This window comes from Homalodisca vitripennis, unplaced genomic scaffold (genome assembly GCF_021130785.1).
Source record: "Homalodisca vitripennis isolate AUS2020 unplaced genomic scaffold, UT_GWSS_2.1 ScUCBcl_6593;HRSCAF=13877, whole genome shotgun sequence".
NCBI classification, from domain to species: Eukaryota; Metazoa; Arthropoda; class Insecta; order Hemiptera; family Cicadellidae; genus Homalodisca; species Homalodisca vitripennis.
Window position 1 is genome coordinate 2128 of NW_025782704.1, and position 17121 is coordinate 19248.

Sequence of the window (17121 nt, forward strand, 5' to 3'; positions counted from 1 at the left end):
ACTTTCAAAGTTGAACGGGTCTTTTGAAAACACTCCGACCCGGATCACTCGTTCACCTGACTGACTCGTTCGAATTGAACGGTCCAAGTAAGTTAACTGCAGTATAAAACAATATGGCGCGAGCAAGACAAGATTTAAACAGCTGACAAGAAGATGCTCCGCCCACTCGCCACTCCCCCCCCCCCGCCGGAGGGGGGCCCCTTCTGCACTGTGCTGCTCAAATATTTACTTCTGCGCAGGTTTCTTTATTAGCGGTTCACCTATAACAACTGATTTTATTACTACAAAGTTTGGTAGAAAAGCCTTTGAAACATAGCAATTACTGTATTTTTCCACTAATTAATTTTCAATATGAATAATTAGTTTTCCCTGAATAAAAACAAAACCCTCATATCAGTTGTTAAATTTATGAAAATTTTTTAATGAAATAATATATGTAGCTTTAAGTCTACATTTCATACATTTTTTAAGAAGATTCACAATATTACATACAAACTGAATAACATAACAATCACCAAATATAAATTTAAGTTAACTAAAAATATGTTTAGTAAGGAAAAATTTACGTGGATAATAGAAAGGCACACAGCCGCAGCGTGATAGTGATGCGTTACTTTCACATTCTAGGTCACAGTTTTTCTCTGTGTAGTACTGAAAATACTTAAGCGGCCTTTCATCATCAAAGAAGCAGCCTCTCAGCTTCGGGTCCCATCTTCTTAACTCCTCTTTAGTTGTTTTGATTTCTGGGACAATTTTGATGGTGGTCAAGCGATCAGCGTGCACATATGTTGAGGGGTGTGATGGGGTAGGCAGCTCTGCTGGACTGTGCAGGATCACCTGTAGGCAGACGTGTTTATGCAAAATTTACTGAGATAATACACCTTTAAATAAGAACTATTCACATCTTTTAGCATTATTTAGCTTACTTATGTTAAGAGAAGTGGCATTATTTTACTATTATTGAGATCAACGTTAGTATTCTAGCACCAGTGTTGCAGATGATTTATTATTCATATAAATACAGGTCTAAACTCATGCCAAATTTCACGTCAGCTTGGAAGGCTTTACGTATGTGGCATGCAGTCGCTCCCAATGAACAGATTGTTTACCAATTTCAATATCGATTTAGTAGAGTTGTAATTGCTATTCCAATGTCAAACCTCTAAGTTTAACATGTTCAGTCTCTGTAATGCCTTACCTTATTTGTATAATATTTTAGTAATTTATTTTATTCAGCTGATAATTGTTATGAAATTGTAAAAATATTTAAAATGTTTCAAATTTTTTAATTTACACATGACAATGGCATCTTTGGTGTTGAAAGGCCTCTTACAACAAATTAAAAATTATTGGGCACTGGATGTTTCTTTTATTATAACATTCCAGAAACGTTTTAACCTCCCTCCACTCTCATAAGAACAACACTCTGTAGTTACTCGTAATCGTTATCTTATGGGATTTTAATTCTTCATGTACTTTGACTTCACATAAACGTTCATGTTTCTTTACATTTTCACATTTTTACTTTTCCAATCTTTGACAGAAATGTCAAATTTTTGTTTACTTAGATTTTCAACATAAGCAGTTTTTAAAAGTTACGTTGTTTTGCAGCATTCTCAGTTTAGCCACCCCCACAGATTAGCTCAATAGCATTAAGTTCTGGACGATAAGGAGACAGTCTTAAAATGTCATGTGTCCATGTTTGTTTAAAATGTAGTCTACTATATATTTTTATATGTAGGCTTGTGACGTTTAATAAGCTCGAACAATCCAAATTTAAGCATGTCTTTTGTAAGTGGGATATTTTTTTGACAACAACCAGGCTTGCATATCAGCTTTATTGCTATTACAGGTAGGGCTTTTATCCATTTGAATACTTTGATACAAAATGAAACGATGTCTCTACCACTACACTTCTTTCTGTACATTTATATTAACTTTTCTGTTAACCATTTAACGTACATGTTGTGATTCATTCAAGAAATGTTTTCTAACCAAATAAAAATTGTTTACAATATGCCACACTGTGAATATCAAAATCATCCAGACTAGTTACACGATTTGGTTGTTTTTCTTTTTTTGTTTAGATAATCGGATGATAAAGGAATGTCACCTTGTAATATTATCCTTTTATGCATACTTTTTGATGCCCCAATTGGAGCTTGACCTCGTTCACGCACCTTCTTAATATCTAAAAACCTTACAGCTTCAGCATTCATAAATCCATAACTTTGAAAATCACTTCTCACAACTGGCTGTTATAAATTTTGTAGTTACTTCAGTTTTAAATATTGATTATAACATTTTAAATAGAAATTTAGCGATGGTTAATTGCTTCATTACTCACTATTATTTTACTATCAAATTAAATTTTATATTGATATTAAAATTATTTTTGTTTAAATTTTCATTTTGACCTACCTCAAAGCCATGACTTCCAAAAAAGCATGTATCGTCAAAGTCTATAACATTAAGATTGAGCATGAACGTTGCATCCTGTCCAGAGCCTCCTCCCCGGATCCTCCATGGTGTACTATTGAACACTTTCTTGCCCCTGTAGCCTCGGTCAGGGCTCCAGATTATGTCATCATCAATGGATTCCACTTGACGACCATAGTTATGTAAACTGAAATTTTATTATATGTTATATCTAGTTATCAAAATTATGTTTATGAAAACTTTTGAGCAAATACTGGAAACTTCTAATTATTAACAACATGATAAAAATATAGTTACTACTAACTAATATCAAACCGTTTCAAATCTTACTTGTCTAAAGAAGTTAGGTAGTTTGTGTTAAAGGTGAGCGGTTGTCCAATTGAGAGGTGGTATGCGGGGGTTCCTCAAGGCTCTGTTTTTGGTCCTTTTTTTAATTTCCATAAATGACTTGCCTTATAGCATTCAAACTGATTCTCATTTATATGCTCATGACTCAACTTTTTTAATGCGTGGCCTAGATCATAATATATTAAAATTTACAAGTAAAGGACACTTTAAGAGCTGTCTCAGATTGGTTTGCAGGTAACTGTTTCCTGTTAAATCTTGAAAAGACTAAGAATGTTATTTTTAGCCTTGGCATGTTATTGATAATTTTCCATCTCAAGTTTATGTTAAGTTTTAGGGGGTTTTATAAGATCCAAAGTTGACATGGGCTCCGCACATTGACCACCTCACCATTATTTAGAACACAGACTATCTAGAACCATCTTTCTTTTATCTAGGCTAACCCACTTTATGCCTTTAATGTTAGGTCCGCTTATTTTGCACTCTTTCAGTCTTTTGTAAACCATGGTCTGATTTACTGAGGTTGTTCTCCTAAATTTAGTGAAGTACTATTAATATAGAAGAAAATAGTCCTCCAAAGCAGATAGGTTAACTCACTGTAGGCCGATTTTTGTATAATTATAAATATTTCCTATTAACGTATATATCTTTCAATTACTAGTATTTACTTTTAAGAATGTGAAAAATTATATTCAAAGAAGCGATGTGCATGGTTTTAATACTAGGAATAAGGGCAAAATAAACCTACACAAGAAAGAAGATAAGTCAAGGTCAAGCTACATAATTATGGACATAAGACTTTGAAAAAAAAAAAAAAAAAAAAAAAAAAAAAAAAAAAAAAAAAAACGTTGGTAATCTTACAGGTAATTTAAGTAAATGTATACGTTTCTTTGCATGAATTCTTTTTACTACATGGACAAATACTTTAGCATATCATAGTCACAGTTAAATACTTTTTTCAATACTTAGTCATAAGGAACTTTAATTGTGATTTAATAAATTGTTTTAATATTAATTAACAATTTAATGTTAATTGTTTTTATATACTTTCTTATTTAGTTAGCCTGTTACTCAACTGTTGATTGTTCATTTATTTTTAGTTATTTGTAGCATGTTTTAAATAAGAAGGATGAGAAAAAGCTTCTAGTTTTCGAGAATAGAATTCTACGTAAAATTTATGGGCCATCATATGAAACAAGGGGTATGGAGAAGAAAACATAATAGGGAAGTCAGGGAGCTCTACAATAGTACGGATGTAATAGGAGAAATAAAGTGCAGAAGACTCCGTTGGGCAGGCCATGTTTTGAGAAGAGAAGAGGAATGCAAACTGAAGAGGGTAATGTACGGTAACCCAGAAGGAAGACGGCCCCAGGGGAGACCAAAAGTGAGATGGTGGAACCAGGTGAAGGCTGATATGGAGAAGATGGGCGCTTCAGAGGAAGATGCAGAGGACCGTTCAAGATGGAGGAGCTTTGTTGGTGCAGAGGTGTTTGTAAGTAAGAGTAAGTAAGTAAGTAGCATGTTTTAGTACAATTATTTTACCTTGAACATTACTTATTTATTTATTATTCTAGTTCCTAATGTCTATCATGTCACCCTTGATCACTAAATTACTTATAATACTTAAGCCCAGTCTCAGCTTGTGTCTGGAGCACTATTAACGGACAATATAAAACTATGTATGAATTTAATTAACTTGTCATTGTATTTATATGTAAAAATGATTAATAACTATATTAATTCTATAATTAACAAAGTTTTATACAGTTATTTATACTGCTTTACACACCAATATTTCTTAAGTAGTTCACAATCTGGTTCGACAATAATTATTTAAATACATTTTTTTTGAAGATGGGTGTGATTGACAACACTGATCAAAGATAATAAATCCTTTAGTATACTGACGAGGAGAAAATGGATTCCCGGAAGAGTCGATTTCCCGGGAGGCTGTTGAAGGTGTGGCAAGCTCCTGAGGGTGTCAACACAGGCTGGATCATGCTGCAGATATCTGGCACATAGTTATTCAGCCACATTAAAGCGAGTGTGTCACTGCATCTATCCCAAATGTCCTGAAAATAAGTGTAATTGATATCACAGACTTATATATGGTGTTCATTTCTATTGACGATTCATTGACTGATTGTTAATTTGATGGGTTGAATGTATATTTATGTCAAACAATCTAACACTTTATGCAGATGATCAACTGCACCTGTTCAATCTAAGAATGAGGACAAATTGAAAGTTAAAATAAGTGAAACCATATCTAAAATATAGGAATAGTTTGAAGCAAATGGACTCAAACTAAAAAAAAAAATTGGTAAAATATTGTACTCCTCAATCAAGAAATAATTTTTTTATTGATGTAAAATTTGAATATTGGAGATTTTTTACTAGGAAAAACACCAAATTTTTGGGGCTAGAACTGGATTTGCATTTAAATTGTACTAAGTGCATTGAAACTATTTTAAGAAAGTTAAACTCAGCATGCTTTCAAATGCTTATTTTGAGACATACCATGGATTTAAAAAACATGTTTAATCATATATTATGTTTGTTTTTATTCAATTCTTCAGTAGAGGATTAAGTTCTGGGGGTTTTCAACAGATATAGATAAAAGTTTTAAAATTCAAAAGAAATTTGTAAGAATAATGACATTTCCACCTTGGAAGGCTTCTTGTAAGCCTATCTTTAATGAACATAACATTTTAACTGTACCAAGCCTAATAATTTTCAAAACTCTATTAACAGTGCAGTCTAATTACGACAACCTTTTTAATGAAAACCATAAACACAATCATAATACTAGGTATAAAACTAATTTTCAATATCCATGGAATCATCTGAAAGTGGTGGAAAAGACACCATACTACATGGGGAAAAGATTTTTCAATAAATTACCTTTAAGTTTAAAGGAATTAATGTATTCAGGCGCATTCCGAGATAACATTAAAGAGTTGTTACTTAAAAAAACATATTATAATGTGAGTTTTTTAAATGAAGCTTTTTAAATTTTAAGCACTGTAGACTATTACTGTTTGTTAACGTTGATTTTTATATTTTTGAGTAGGTCTACAAGTTGACATAATTGCTTTCCTATGATGAGTTAATTAATACCCTGTTTTATTACTGTTTTGTGGGGTTTTATTGTACTATGTGTTTGGTTGTTTGGATTTATTCAAACAAGAACAGTGTAGGTTATATCTGACAATGTCATCTGTTTCATAGCTATGCTATGTTATTATGAAACGTTTGTGACAATAAAGATCTATTTATTATTGATAATTTTTGTGAATGTATATATATATATATATATATATATTATATATATATATATATATATGTGTTATGTTTATACATAAATAGTTTTGGTTGATTCTATTTTTCAAAGAAATTTTATTGTGAGTTTTATGAAAGTTTTTTAGGATTTAACCAGTTTCAACATTCGCTAGCAAACTTCTGATATATTATATATTGATTTAAAAATTATTCTACTACATATTTTTATCAAATGTTCACGAAAACTATGCAAGGATAAACCAAAGAAAGGAAATATTGTGGCTACGCCCCCAGGCATCTATTTGGGTATTGGAATATCTGTGTGTAAGAGGAATTAGGAGATGATTTTGGAAGATGAGATGTACCAGGGAGTTTTAAGTAGACCATGTTTCTCTGGATTTAAACAAAATTTTGACTTTAAAGGCATTTTGTGGCTTGTTTGGAGACACGTTGAAAAGTGGACTGGACCTTTTTTGTAGAAAATGTAATAACTTTATTCAATTCTGGCCTCAGATTTGAGATATAACTTCATGTTTGGTCGCTATCAGTCATATACAAAATGTCTGCACAATCTAACAATTCTAATGTCGGTTTTCAGCCAAGAGCTAGCTGGTTTGCCCTGTGCAGGGCTTGGGAGAAAAGACTACGGTTTCAGTGATTATGAATTGCTTAGAGCAGTTTAAAATTATAACATTATTTGCTGTCAGGCTTTTTTTTGGCATTTACACAGTGTAAAGTACAATTGTATAGAATTTCAATTTTTCAACATACCAAGAATTGGAATAGACTCTATATACTGTACTGAATATTACTTAATCTAAGTTAGTAATTTTGATCTGCTGAATAAGCTGATCAGGGGGTGTAATTCAATCAGGATATAATCTGGATCCAAGAGGACCACAAGGAGGATAAAAATAGGGGGGAGGGGGTTGAATTTACACAGCAGATTATCAGGACCATACCATGAAGTTACGGAGGGAGCAGTTAATGTTACAGCAGATTAAATGAACACGTGGTTTTATAAACTTAACCATGTGGTCAAAAAGTGATGGATGAAGAATTGTTAGCTAAGGGTCGAGCATATTGATCCGCAAAGTTTCCTTTTTTAATTAGCTCACATCCAATTAAAATATTTGGTAGACTTTTGACATAATTGTACACCTGGCTGATTAATTCCTCTAGTTCTTAACTCGAACTAATCCGCCTGGCCTACTTATTCTCATAATTGACTTAACTACTTCAAGAAAAGAAACTGCTGTTTTGACCCTGATAACCTTATTCTTCCTGGGAATATCTTTTGTGTAAAATAAGACACCCTGATCGACTTATTTAGCAGATAAAGATTACTGTATTTAGTTAGTATTTTTCAGGGAATAAAAGTAAAGTCCACTTCTTGGTACACTAGCAAATGTTTAGCATGTAATCACTAATAAACACTTGAAAGCTAGCAATTTCACTTAAATTACTCTGAAAAATTCACATTGGGTGATCGCTGCAGTCTTTTATTCCAAGCTGTGTACCAGCATAATCAGAGATCATAGCTTAAATTTCATGGCAAAATTGTCTAAGATAATTTTACTACAAAAAAGGTCCAGTCACTTTTTGTCCATAGACAATAGACAATAGACAATAGACAAAATTCTTTATTCATAATCTTCAAGATTAGAATGGTGTCATAAAGTTTACATGTAATAAAGTTTACGATGGTTGTGTAAGTGTAAATAAGTTATCAGTTCTCCAGTTAAGAAATTCTTCAATTGAGTAGAAGGGACGTTCTTGGAGCCATCTGGTTAGTTCCCTTCTGAATTGCTGTTTGTCTGCAGTATGATTTTTAACTTCAGGCACGGGGTTAGTATGTTCAGGAATTTGGCGCCCGTATAAGTAGGTTGCTTCTCAAATAGAGTCAATCTATGAGAGGGAAGTGAGTAATTGTTTGCTGCTCTTGTGTTGTGTGAATGTACATCTCCTCTTCTTGGTATGTTTTGTTGACTGGTATGGACAGTTACTTCTAATATGAATAGGGCAACTGTTGTTAGAATATTTAAGTTTTTAAAAGCTTCCCTGCATGAATCTATTGGTCCTAATCCTGACATTATGCGGATTGCTTTCTTTTGCAGCACCATGATCCTGTTAGTGTTAGTTTTCGAGGAGCTGCCCCAGATGGCTATACCATATCTCAGGTGGCTTTCAAAGAGAGCGTAGTATGCACATTTAATTATTTCGGGACTACCAACTTGTTTTAATCTCCTTAGCACATACAATGATGTACTGAGTTTTCCACATAGCTGGTCTATTTGGTCATTCCAGGAGAGAGTTTCGTCTATGACTAGTCCAAGGTACTTTACATTTTGCATTCTTTCAGCCTCTGGTAGTTCCAAAACTTCTCCTTTGCTTCGTCCAAGTATTAGTTGCTGAGTTTTAGTGCTGTTCAGTACTAGATCATTGGCTTGACAATATTCTATTGCCATATTAATAGCTATATATGAGTCTATTTCCAGTCTGGTGGGCTTTTTGTTTTGTAACAGGAGTACTGTATCGTCAGCATACAATAGCATAGAGCAGTATTCTCTGAGGTAGTCAGGGAAGTCACTAACAAAAATTATATACAGTATGGGGCCCAAAACTGAGCCTTGTGGAACTCCTCTACTGACTGGCAGTGGTGGTGTCGAGGTAGTTTTTGTTGTCACTCCTTGTGTTGTGCTTCTTATTTCTACCGTTTGCATTCTGTCCGTTAGGTAGCTCGTAAACCAGTCAGCAGTTTTCCCTACCACTCCCCGAGCCTTCAACTTTTTCACAAGTATGTCATGGCTTAAGCAGTCAAAAGCTTTTGTAAAATCCAAGAAAATAGCAGTTGTTGTATCTCCTTTGTCTATTGCTTTTATTAAATATTCGACAATGCTTGTCAGTCCAGTTGATGTAGATTTACCTCCCATAAAGCCATGTTGTTCTTGGGGAAGAAGGTTGTTAGTATTGAGATGGTTTAATAGTCTTGATAAACACAATCTTCTCGATAATTTTGGATATTGCAGGCAGTAGGGATATTGGCCGATAGTTACTGGCTTGTGTTGGATCCCCTTTTTTGAGTTTAGGGTACACTTTAGCTAACTTCAATTTTGTTGGGAAGATGCCCTGTGCGAATGACTTATTTATTATGTTGGTCAGGGGTAATATTAGATGATCTTTACATGCTTTAATAAGTTTAGTGGAGATGTCGTCAAAACCAGCTGAGTTTTTCTGTTTCATTGTCTGTATAGTTTTCCTAACTTCCTGTTCAGTTGTCGGTGAGAGAGTAAGCGTGTCTTGAATGTTGTGTATAGTGGAAGGTCGTTTAACTAGGTGACCGTCATATGTAGCTTGTAGTAGGGTGTTATTAGCGACATTAGCAAAGAATTTATTGAAGTGGTCTGCTACCTTTAAGGGATCTGAAATTAAAGTTCCATTATTGCTAAGTTTTATCGTATCATTACCATTTTTACTTTTGTGTCTCTCCTTATTAATTATATTCCATATTGCCTTGCTTTTATTTTCTGCTTTATTAATGTGTTCAGATGTCTTAAGTTTCCTTTGGTTTTTGAGATGAATGTCGTATTCCCTTTTCTTTTCTGTTGCCTTAGCCTTGTTTTTATGTGAGCCAGTAAGCAGATATTTTTCCTGTGCAGCTAGGAACTGATTTCGCCTTTTCCATTGTCTCTTGGTTAAGTACAGTTGGCTGTTGCGGTTTCCTCTTGCGAGTTCGAGTATGTGGGCATGCTACATCCATGTTATACGTCAGAGTTCTTAAGAATGTGTTATAAGTGTCTTCTACCGTTTCCAATCTAAGAATGTCATTCCAAGTCTCCTGTTTGAGTAACCTATTAAGCAGTTCCAAGTTTCTGTCAGTGAAATGTCTACTATACATAATTTGGTCAAATGGATTGAGCTTGTTGTTGTTCAGTGTCACCAGTTGTCCTGTATGGTCGGATATGAAAGTGTTAATGACATTGACTGTTGGTTTGCAAGGAATTTGATTGGAGCAGACCATATCAATGGAAGTTGCAGTGTTCGGGGTGATACGTGTAGGTGGTAGTTGATGTCTTGTGATATTGTATGAATTAAGAGTCTCTTGGAGTTGGTTGTTGTTTCTATTTGTCTCAAGGCAGTCAATGTTGATGTCACCGATTATCAGTACTGGGCTATTCCATGTAGGTATAGTTTTCTAGCGTGCTAGATAAGATGTCAATGGCTTCGTCCAAATTCGTGTTTGGTCTGTAGATTCCGACAATGTATGTGATTTGTTTTTTTTATTGTCAGTTTTATTGCAGACAGCTCACATACAAGTTCCTGGCTATGTATGTTTCTTTCCAGTCCAGAAGCGTAGTTCTTAAGTTCATCTTTCACTAGTATCGCCACTCCCCCTTTTTGGTGGTGCTCTCGACAAAAACTCTCTATTAGTGTATAGCCTTCTAGGTTGGTATTTTCTAGATTTGACTTTGAGAGGCCGTGTTCTGTTATTATGAGGACATCTGGATAGGTATTGGTGAGGAGGTCAGTCATCATATCTATTTTATTTGAGATTCGATCTGTATTTTTGATGTAATATTGTTAGTGAAGTGTCTTCTTTTTTTGTAGAAATTGTGGGTCTTTCCTTTTTTTTGGATGCTGCATCTGTTGGTTTTTGTTTATTTAGGATATTTTTGGGAGGAGTACATTGGTTTCTAGCAGGTTTAATTTTGTTAACTCTATGTTGCGTATTGGGGTAGGAGCAGGGTATGGTCTTGTCTTGCATCATGATCCGGTTTGGTGTTGTTATGTATTTTTCTGTGTCATGTGGTGGTCTTCTAAAAAATGAGTTGAAGCTCTGGTATCTGGAATTTTGTCTTGAGCAACGTCTGGTAGTTTTATTGTTTTTCTTGTCACTTCTTGTAGGTGTTCCATTAAAAATTCTTCAAGCGTTATACCTTTAAGTTGTGTTGCTGTAATTGGGGGCCTATTTTGTACACGAAAAGTACCAAACTCTTTGGCAATTTTATTGGCTGGTGTTTTTTTGATGGTTTCATTTTTGTGTCTCTTTATTTCTTGGAGTTCTTTATTTTTTGCTACCTGTAGCGAGATACTGAAGATATTTTGTTTCTTAGATCCTTGTTTTTTAAATTTTTTATTCGTGCAATTTGGTGATAGAGGTTGTTTAGCTGGAGATGTTTTGTAAGTTAGCTCTGCAGGTGTCATTGTGTTTTGTAGTTTGCATTGCAAATCATTTATTGTTGACTCCATGTGGTCATGTCGACATTTTAGCTTGGTTAGTTCGACCAGGATATGTGATGTATCGCTTGGTTTAGGGGGTGTCAAGGTTTTTCGTCTGGGTTCCGGAGTCAATGGCAGTAGCTTCTTCTTTATTGTAGATATATTTTTTTGTACTGTTTAATTTTTTAATGCTGTTTTCAAGCTGATTGATTTTTCCTTCAAGGATACCGATAATTTTTTCTTTGCTTGCGTCTTGTTCTTCAAATGTTTTTTCTAATGCAACTTGTAATTGTTTCTCTTTCAGTAGTTGGTTCTCAATTTCTGTTAGTGCATCAGTTAGCAAGGCATTTCTACTGAGTAAGGATTCATTTTGCGACTCAAGTTCCTCTATCTTAGCTTGATATGTTAGTTCTGACAAAGTATTTAGGTTGGAGATCTGTTTTGCCAGTTGGGAATTTCTTAGTGTTAAAGCATGTAGGTCCTGCCTGAGTTTGTTGTTTTCTGCGAGTAGGGCATTTCCTGCTTCAGCAGCTAATGTTAGAGAGGTTTCTAAGTCATCTGTATTTTCAAAATGTTGTATTTTAGTATGAACATCTTCCATCGTAGATTGTGGTTGAGTGGAAGTGTTATTTTCTAACAGGTTCTCAAGCTTTGTTTCAATAATTTTATTGGCTGGTGTTTTTTTGATGGTTTCATTTTTGTGTCTCTTTATTTCTTGGAGTTCTTTATTTTTTGCTACCTGTAGCGAGATACTGAAGATGTCATATCCCCAAGGGTTAAGACATAAAAAACCCTCAACGTCAAAACTTTGTTTAAATCAAGAAAATAAGTAAAGATTACGGTCTACTTTTAACTTCCTGGCATACCTCATCTCCATTCCTTTTCCGAAATTTGAATGGCTGCCATCTTGAAACCTTAAAGGTATAAAAAAATTATCGGTTTAGAAATACTGTCTCTACTTCCAAGTTTGGTATGAATCTATTAAGAAAATATGGTAGTTATCGTGTTCACAATTATTCTTGCAATACTAGTTAAATTTTTATGCCCGCTATCTGGAAAACCATACCTGATATGAAAAAAAAAACATTGGGACAAATATTATTGTAAATGATCTGAGAATTCTAAAACACTTTTTCTTTCGCACTATAATGCATAATACCTATTCTTTTTCGAAACCTTGAATGGTTGCTATGTTGAAACATGTCAAAACAGCTGGTGCCTCTCAACTGTGACATATTTTGTTGTTCCCGGCTTGTGCATGCGTAACTCTGAAGTGGTTGTGCTTGTTTTGTTAAAAAAGTACCATTAGAATTGTTATAAAAAATTTCAAAATAGTTTAGCATCTTGTTAATTTTTCATAAGTGATACCTTTCAACCATAAAAGTTTGTCGCTCACTTAGACTAAACATACAAATCCATAATTTAATAAAGTTTATATATAAGTAACACTTACATACACACTTATACATGCACACATATTAATTACAAAAATATTGCTAAGATAAAAATATTAAACAATGAAAAAGCCTCCAAAAACAAACTAATACTTTTAAACAATATATTAATTCATTAAAATCATGAACCAAACACATATTTATGAAAAAAAAGGAAACAACTTGAGGTCTCTTTGATCAAGAGAATAGTTAACTTTTCAGCTGTTTTAGTGAAGCAAACAGAAAAAAAGTTAAGAAAAGATCATTGTTGTTGGTAAATTGTTGCATATTAATGAGAACAGAAACTGATATACACGATATTTTTGGATTGTGGAAGAGAAAACAAATTAAGAGTATTTAGCCTAACTGAATAAAGTAATGCACTTACATTACTTATCTAATTTGACATGAAAGAAATAGTAAGACCAAAACTTTTATTATTTAGATACCGCTATGAAATATAACTTGATGAACAAAAATATGAATGTATCATGTGGCAAGATACCTCGAGTAAGATTATCTGTATAACATTAAATTTTCCCAGAAACTTAATTTCTGCATAGACAAGAATGAGTTCTATGATTGTGCATATCTAACTATGGAATTGGCTGAGCACTATTGAAGCCTATCACCTACACAATTCAGTCTGCTGGGAGGATGTATAAATTGTTTAGCAGCATGGCAGATCCTGCATTAGTGCTGGTGACACAAACCGCGCTCTCACGTAACGATTAGGAATACTACTCAAAGGGCTAGTAGAATATTTGGAATGGAAGTTTATAATATTGGTTTAATTTGAATTATAAAAACATATATAAGTCATTCAGTATTAGAAATGAGGCACTGTTATAAAATGTTGTGTAAAATGTATGACTCACCCATTGTCATCTGCCTGAAAATGTCCAGTGCGTTCATCTCCTGACTCATCACATTACTGAACCTAAATTATTTAACAAAATTTATTACTTATAGTTTCGCGATGATCAAGACCTGGCTGAACTAGGCGGCCATCTTGATTTTTGCTCCCTAACAACATTGTTAAACCTCAAACAATTTTAAATGCTCTTATTTTTACAGTAGCAAGGAAATAAATTTGTTAAAATAAATATATATATATATATATATATATATATATATATAAATAGGAGGGACTATGTTGCCTAGCACTGGGAGCCAAGGTTGCTAAGAAGGTTCCTCTGATCTTACTAATGACGCTGTTTATCATACTCATGACACTGTTGATCATACTCATGACGCTGTTGATCATACTCATGACGCTGTTGATCATACTCTTGGTCCACCATTAACCCAACCAGGTGCTTAATAATTGTACACTTAAATATTTGACTTCTATACTTATTTGTTTAAAATTTTCTGAAACAAGTTATTTATTGCTCAAGTTTATTATTTTGTATATATAAATACAATATAGTTGAAACTAATCAAAATCATACAGAAAAATATAATTTTTTAAATATTTTATTGTCTAAATTAATAAAAAATAAAGTATACACTATACAAGAAAAACTAAATAACATTCGGATTTATAGATTTTCAATCCCATGTCCTATAATGTTAATACCAAAAATAAAAAATAAAAGTGTATGAGGGTTAACATTGTTCTTAAGGAATAAAACTCAAGATCGTTTTCACTACAGGAGGCTGTTAACATGCTTCTAATATTGAGGAGGCTCTTAACATGCTTCTAATTTTGATCTTACTAATCTTCATTCTTTAATATTTTTATTGTTTGGTACATAAATTGTTTTTATCACGAAGAAGAATAGAGTAGATGACAAACAATAGACCAATAAATACCTATGAACAATAGGAAGAACGTTTTTAAGCCTGTCGTTAATTCGAAGTCTTTTGCATTAAAAATGCAGTTTCTCCTCCACAACCTTACTAAAAAATATATTTTAGAAATGTGATATAATTTTTGTTCGAGTCATTAACTCAAACACAATTATCATATATACTTGTGTTAAAAATTAAAGTGAATTTTAAAATGAGTATATACACATGTGTCAACTTGTACTACTGCCAGGCTAATGATAAAACCAGGAAAACAAACATTTGATTAATAACGCAAACTAATAATTAACGTTCTTAATACGTTCACTGTGGCAAAAATCCCCATTATGTTACATGATACATTCTGTCTCTAAGCAATGTAATTGCCTGGACAGTGCATATAACAGCACAACACACATGTGTGACTTTTTAATTTAATCCACACAAAAACACATAGAAAAATTGTTTTAATTATTTTAATATGAAAAATAACGTGTTTATGTACAAAGGACATTGTAAAGGTCTGTATGTGAATGTTTTTTACTGACGTTGTCCGGATAGTAGTCTCAGAGGCCGAACTGAGGAAACGGAAAGTACACTCCATATAGAAAAAATGTAAAAAGTTTCATAGATCTGTGGAAAGACTGCAGCACATGACAAGTGAATTAACAGAGTGCTGTAGTATTAGTATGACAACTGTGGTACGGACAGTAGACCACAGGAAACGTGTTGAACAATAAAGGGTGATGATAATTACTTTACGCCATGCTTTAACTTACAATATTTATACACTAAATTACTTTGATGTAAAATTACATACTTACTGTCATATTTACTCTCACTATCTAAATCCTTATAAGCCAAATTGTTATTAAAAATACAGATTTATTATCGCTAGCCACAGCTACTTTAAAGATACAATTTTGTTTAAATACATTGGTTAAAGTTTGTTTAAGATACAAAGATGAATACATTTTTATATTACTACAAACAATTACCATTACGATAGTCACTTTTCAGTTTTTAGTGATTTGTTATTGTGGTCATACCTGACCTTTAGTTCTCTTTTATAATAATAATTATTATTAGTTTTATTAAGTGTATGTTTTAGACATAGCAAAAATTATAAAACTGACACAACCATAATGGCACATAAATAATCTTTGTTGCGATTCGTGTCTTATGCGTGTCAAAAAACAACAGAAAGACAACACTTCTCCTTGGGTTTGGTTGTATTGCTTTAGTATGATGTTTATTTTAACTTATATTTAAAGTTATGTATGTATTAGATTAGTTTATCTATCTTAGAAAGAGGTGATATTGCAGATCTCAAAACATGTGTTACAGATTTTTTCATATCCCTGAGCGATAGTAAATGGCCGGAAAACCTTTACAGTTTCAAATAACTGCAATCTTTATATATTAAACTTGTTATTTATTTTTATTTCTCATGAATTATTTGATATGCTAGATTAAATAGTTCTTATTGCAGTACTATAGTTAGATAAACCATGTATACCAATGTTTAGAAAAGCATATTGATAACAGAAAAAACCTTGGATATATATTTACATTTTTAACCAACATGATATTTTATATGAACTTACATAATGAACTTCATCCAGTGCCTTAGTAGAGAAGAAGTTTTAATCCAGATTCGGTTGCGTTATAAATCACATACCATTGTCAATATATTCAAAAACTTCTAGCCTGAAAAACCAAGAATTTCTCGCTTAGTTCTAATACAATCTCAAGCTCAAAAAAATCCATGCGTTTAGTATAAAAGCAGTTTATAAAACATACTTACAACACAATGAAACTAGTTATTGTATAGTCTATTAAAATTACTTACTCTCTCTTTGTCATGTTGGTTCTGGTCTTGTAATCGGAATAGTTGAAGAATGAAGGTCTGACCTGGTTTCTCGCTGCAGATAGTAACAGCAGGGAAGGGGATGTCCCAGACAGGTGTGGTACTACTGTCCAAAGACATTAATACAGGACTGTTCAGAAACAGCTTACTCTGGGTCGTACAATGAAACTAATCAAGCCCACGTACACCACCACCATTGCTATGATCCAGTAGAAACCTGTATTGTACAACAGAGCAACTGATTGTTAAAATTAGAAAATTATGTGTTTTAATTAAAAAAAAAAAACTGCTCCTACATAAGAAAATAAAGAACAACAGGAACACTTGTGAACGTTTTAACGCACTCACTTTGTCCAAGTGTAGAATGGAATGAGATTTACACAGTTGAGAGTTCAAACAATTCAGAAATCATAAAAAAAAAATTATATCCATCATACATCTACATATCTTGAAAAATCGGTTGTGCTAAGCATAGTTCTTGACCTGTCAAAATCTTTTGACTGTGGTGCATCATGAAACACTGTTGCTCCAGTTTAGAATCGCATGGGCATTTGTGGTCTGCCACTTGCAATGGCTCTCGTCTTATCTGAAAAAACAGGGATCAGAGCGTTCAGATTGGGAATGTCATATCAGAAAAGGTTGATTATGCCTTATGGTATCCCTCAGGGATCAATCCTTGAGGCCAGTTTTGTTTTTGATATATGTAAACAATTTAAAATTGTCCAATAAAAAATGGAC

The 17121-nt window shown here is 33.2% G+C and overlaps 1 protein-coding gene across 1 annotated transcript; it reads right to left on the minus strand.

Moving 5' to 3' along the window:
* Nucleotides 1-495: 495 nt before the first annotated feature.
* LOC124373868 (pickpocket protein 28-like) lies at nt 496-16185 on the minus strand. The gene is made up of 4 exons (XM_046832188.1): nt 16121-16185; nt 4693-4856; nt 2422-2626; nt 496-837 (listed from the first exon to the last, which is right to left on the minus strand). Exons 2-4 carry the CDS (start codon nt 4818-4820, stop codon nt 532-534), a joined length of 639 nt encoding a protein of 212 aa, XP_046688144.1. The 5' UTR covers nt 4821-4856; nt 16121-16185; the 3' UTR covers nt 496-531.
* Between the last annotated feature and the right edge of the window lie 936 nt (nt 16186-17121).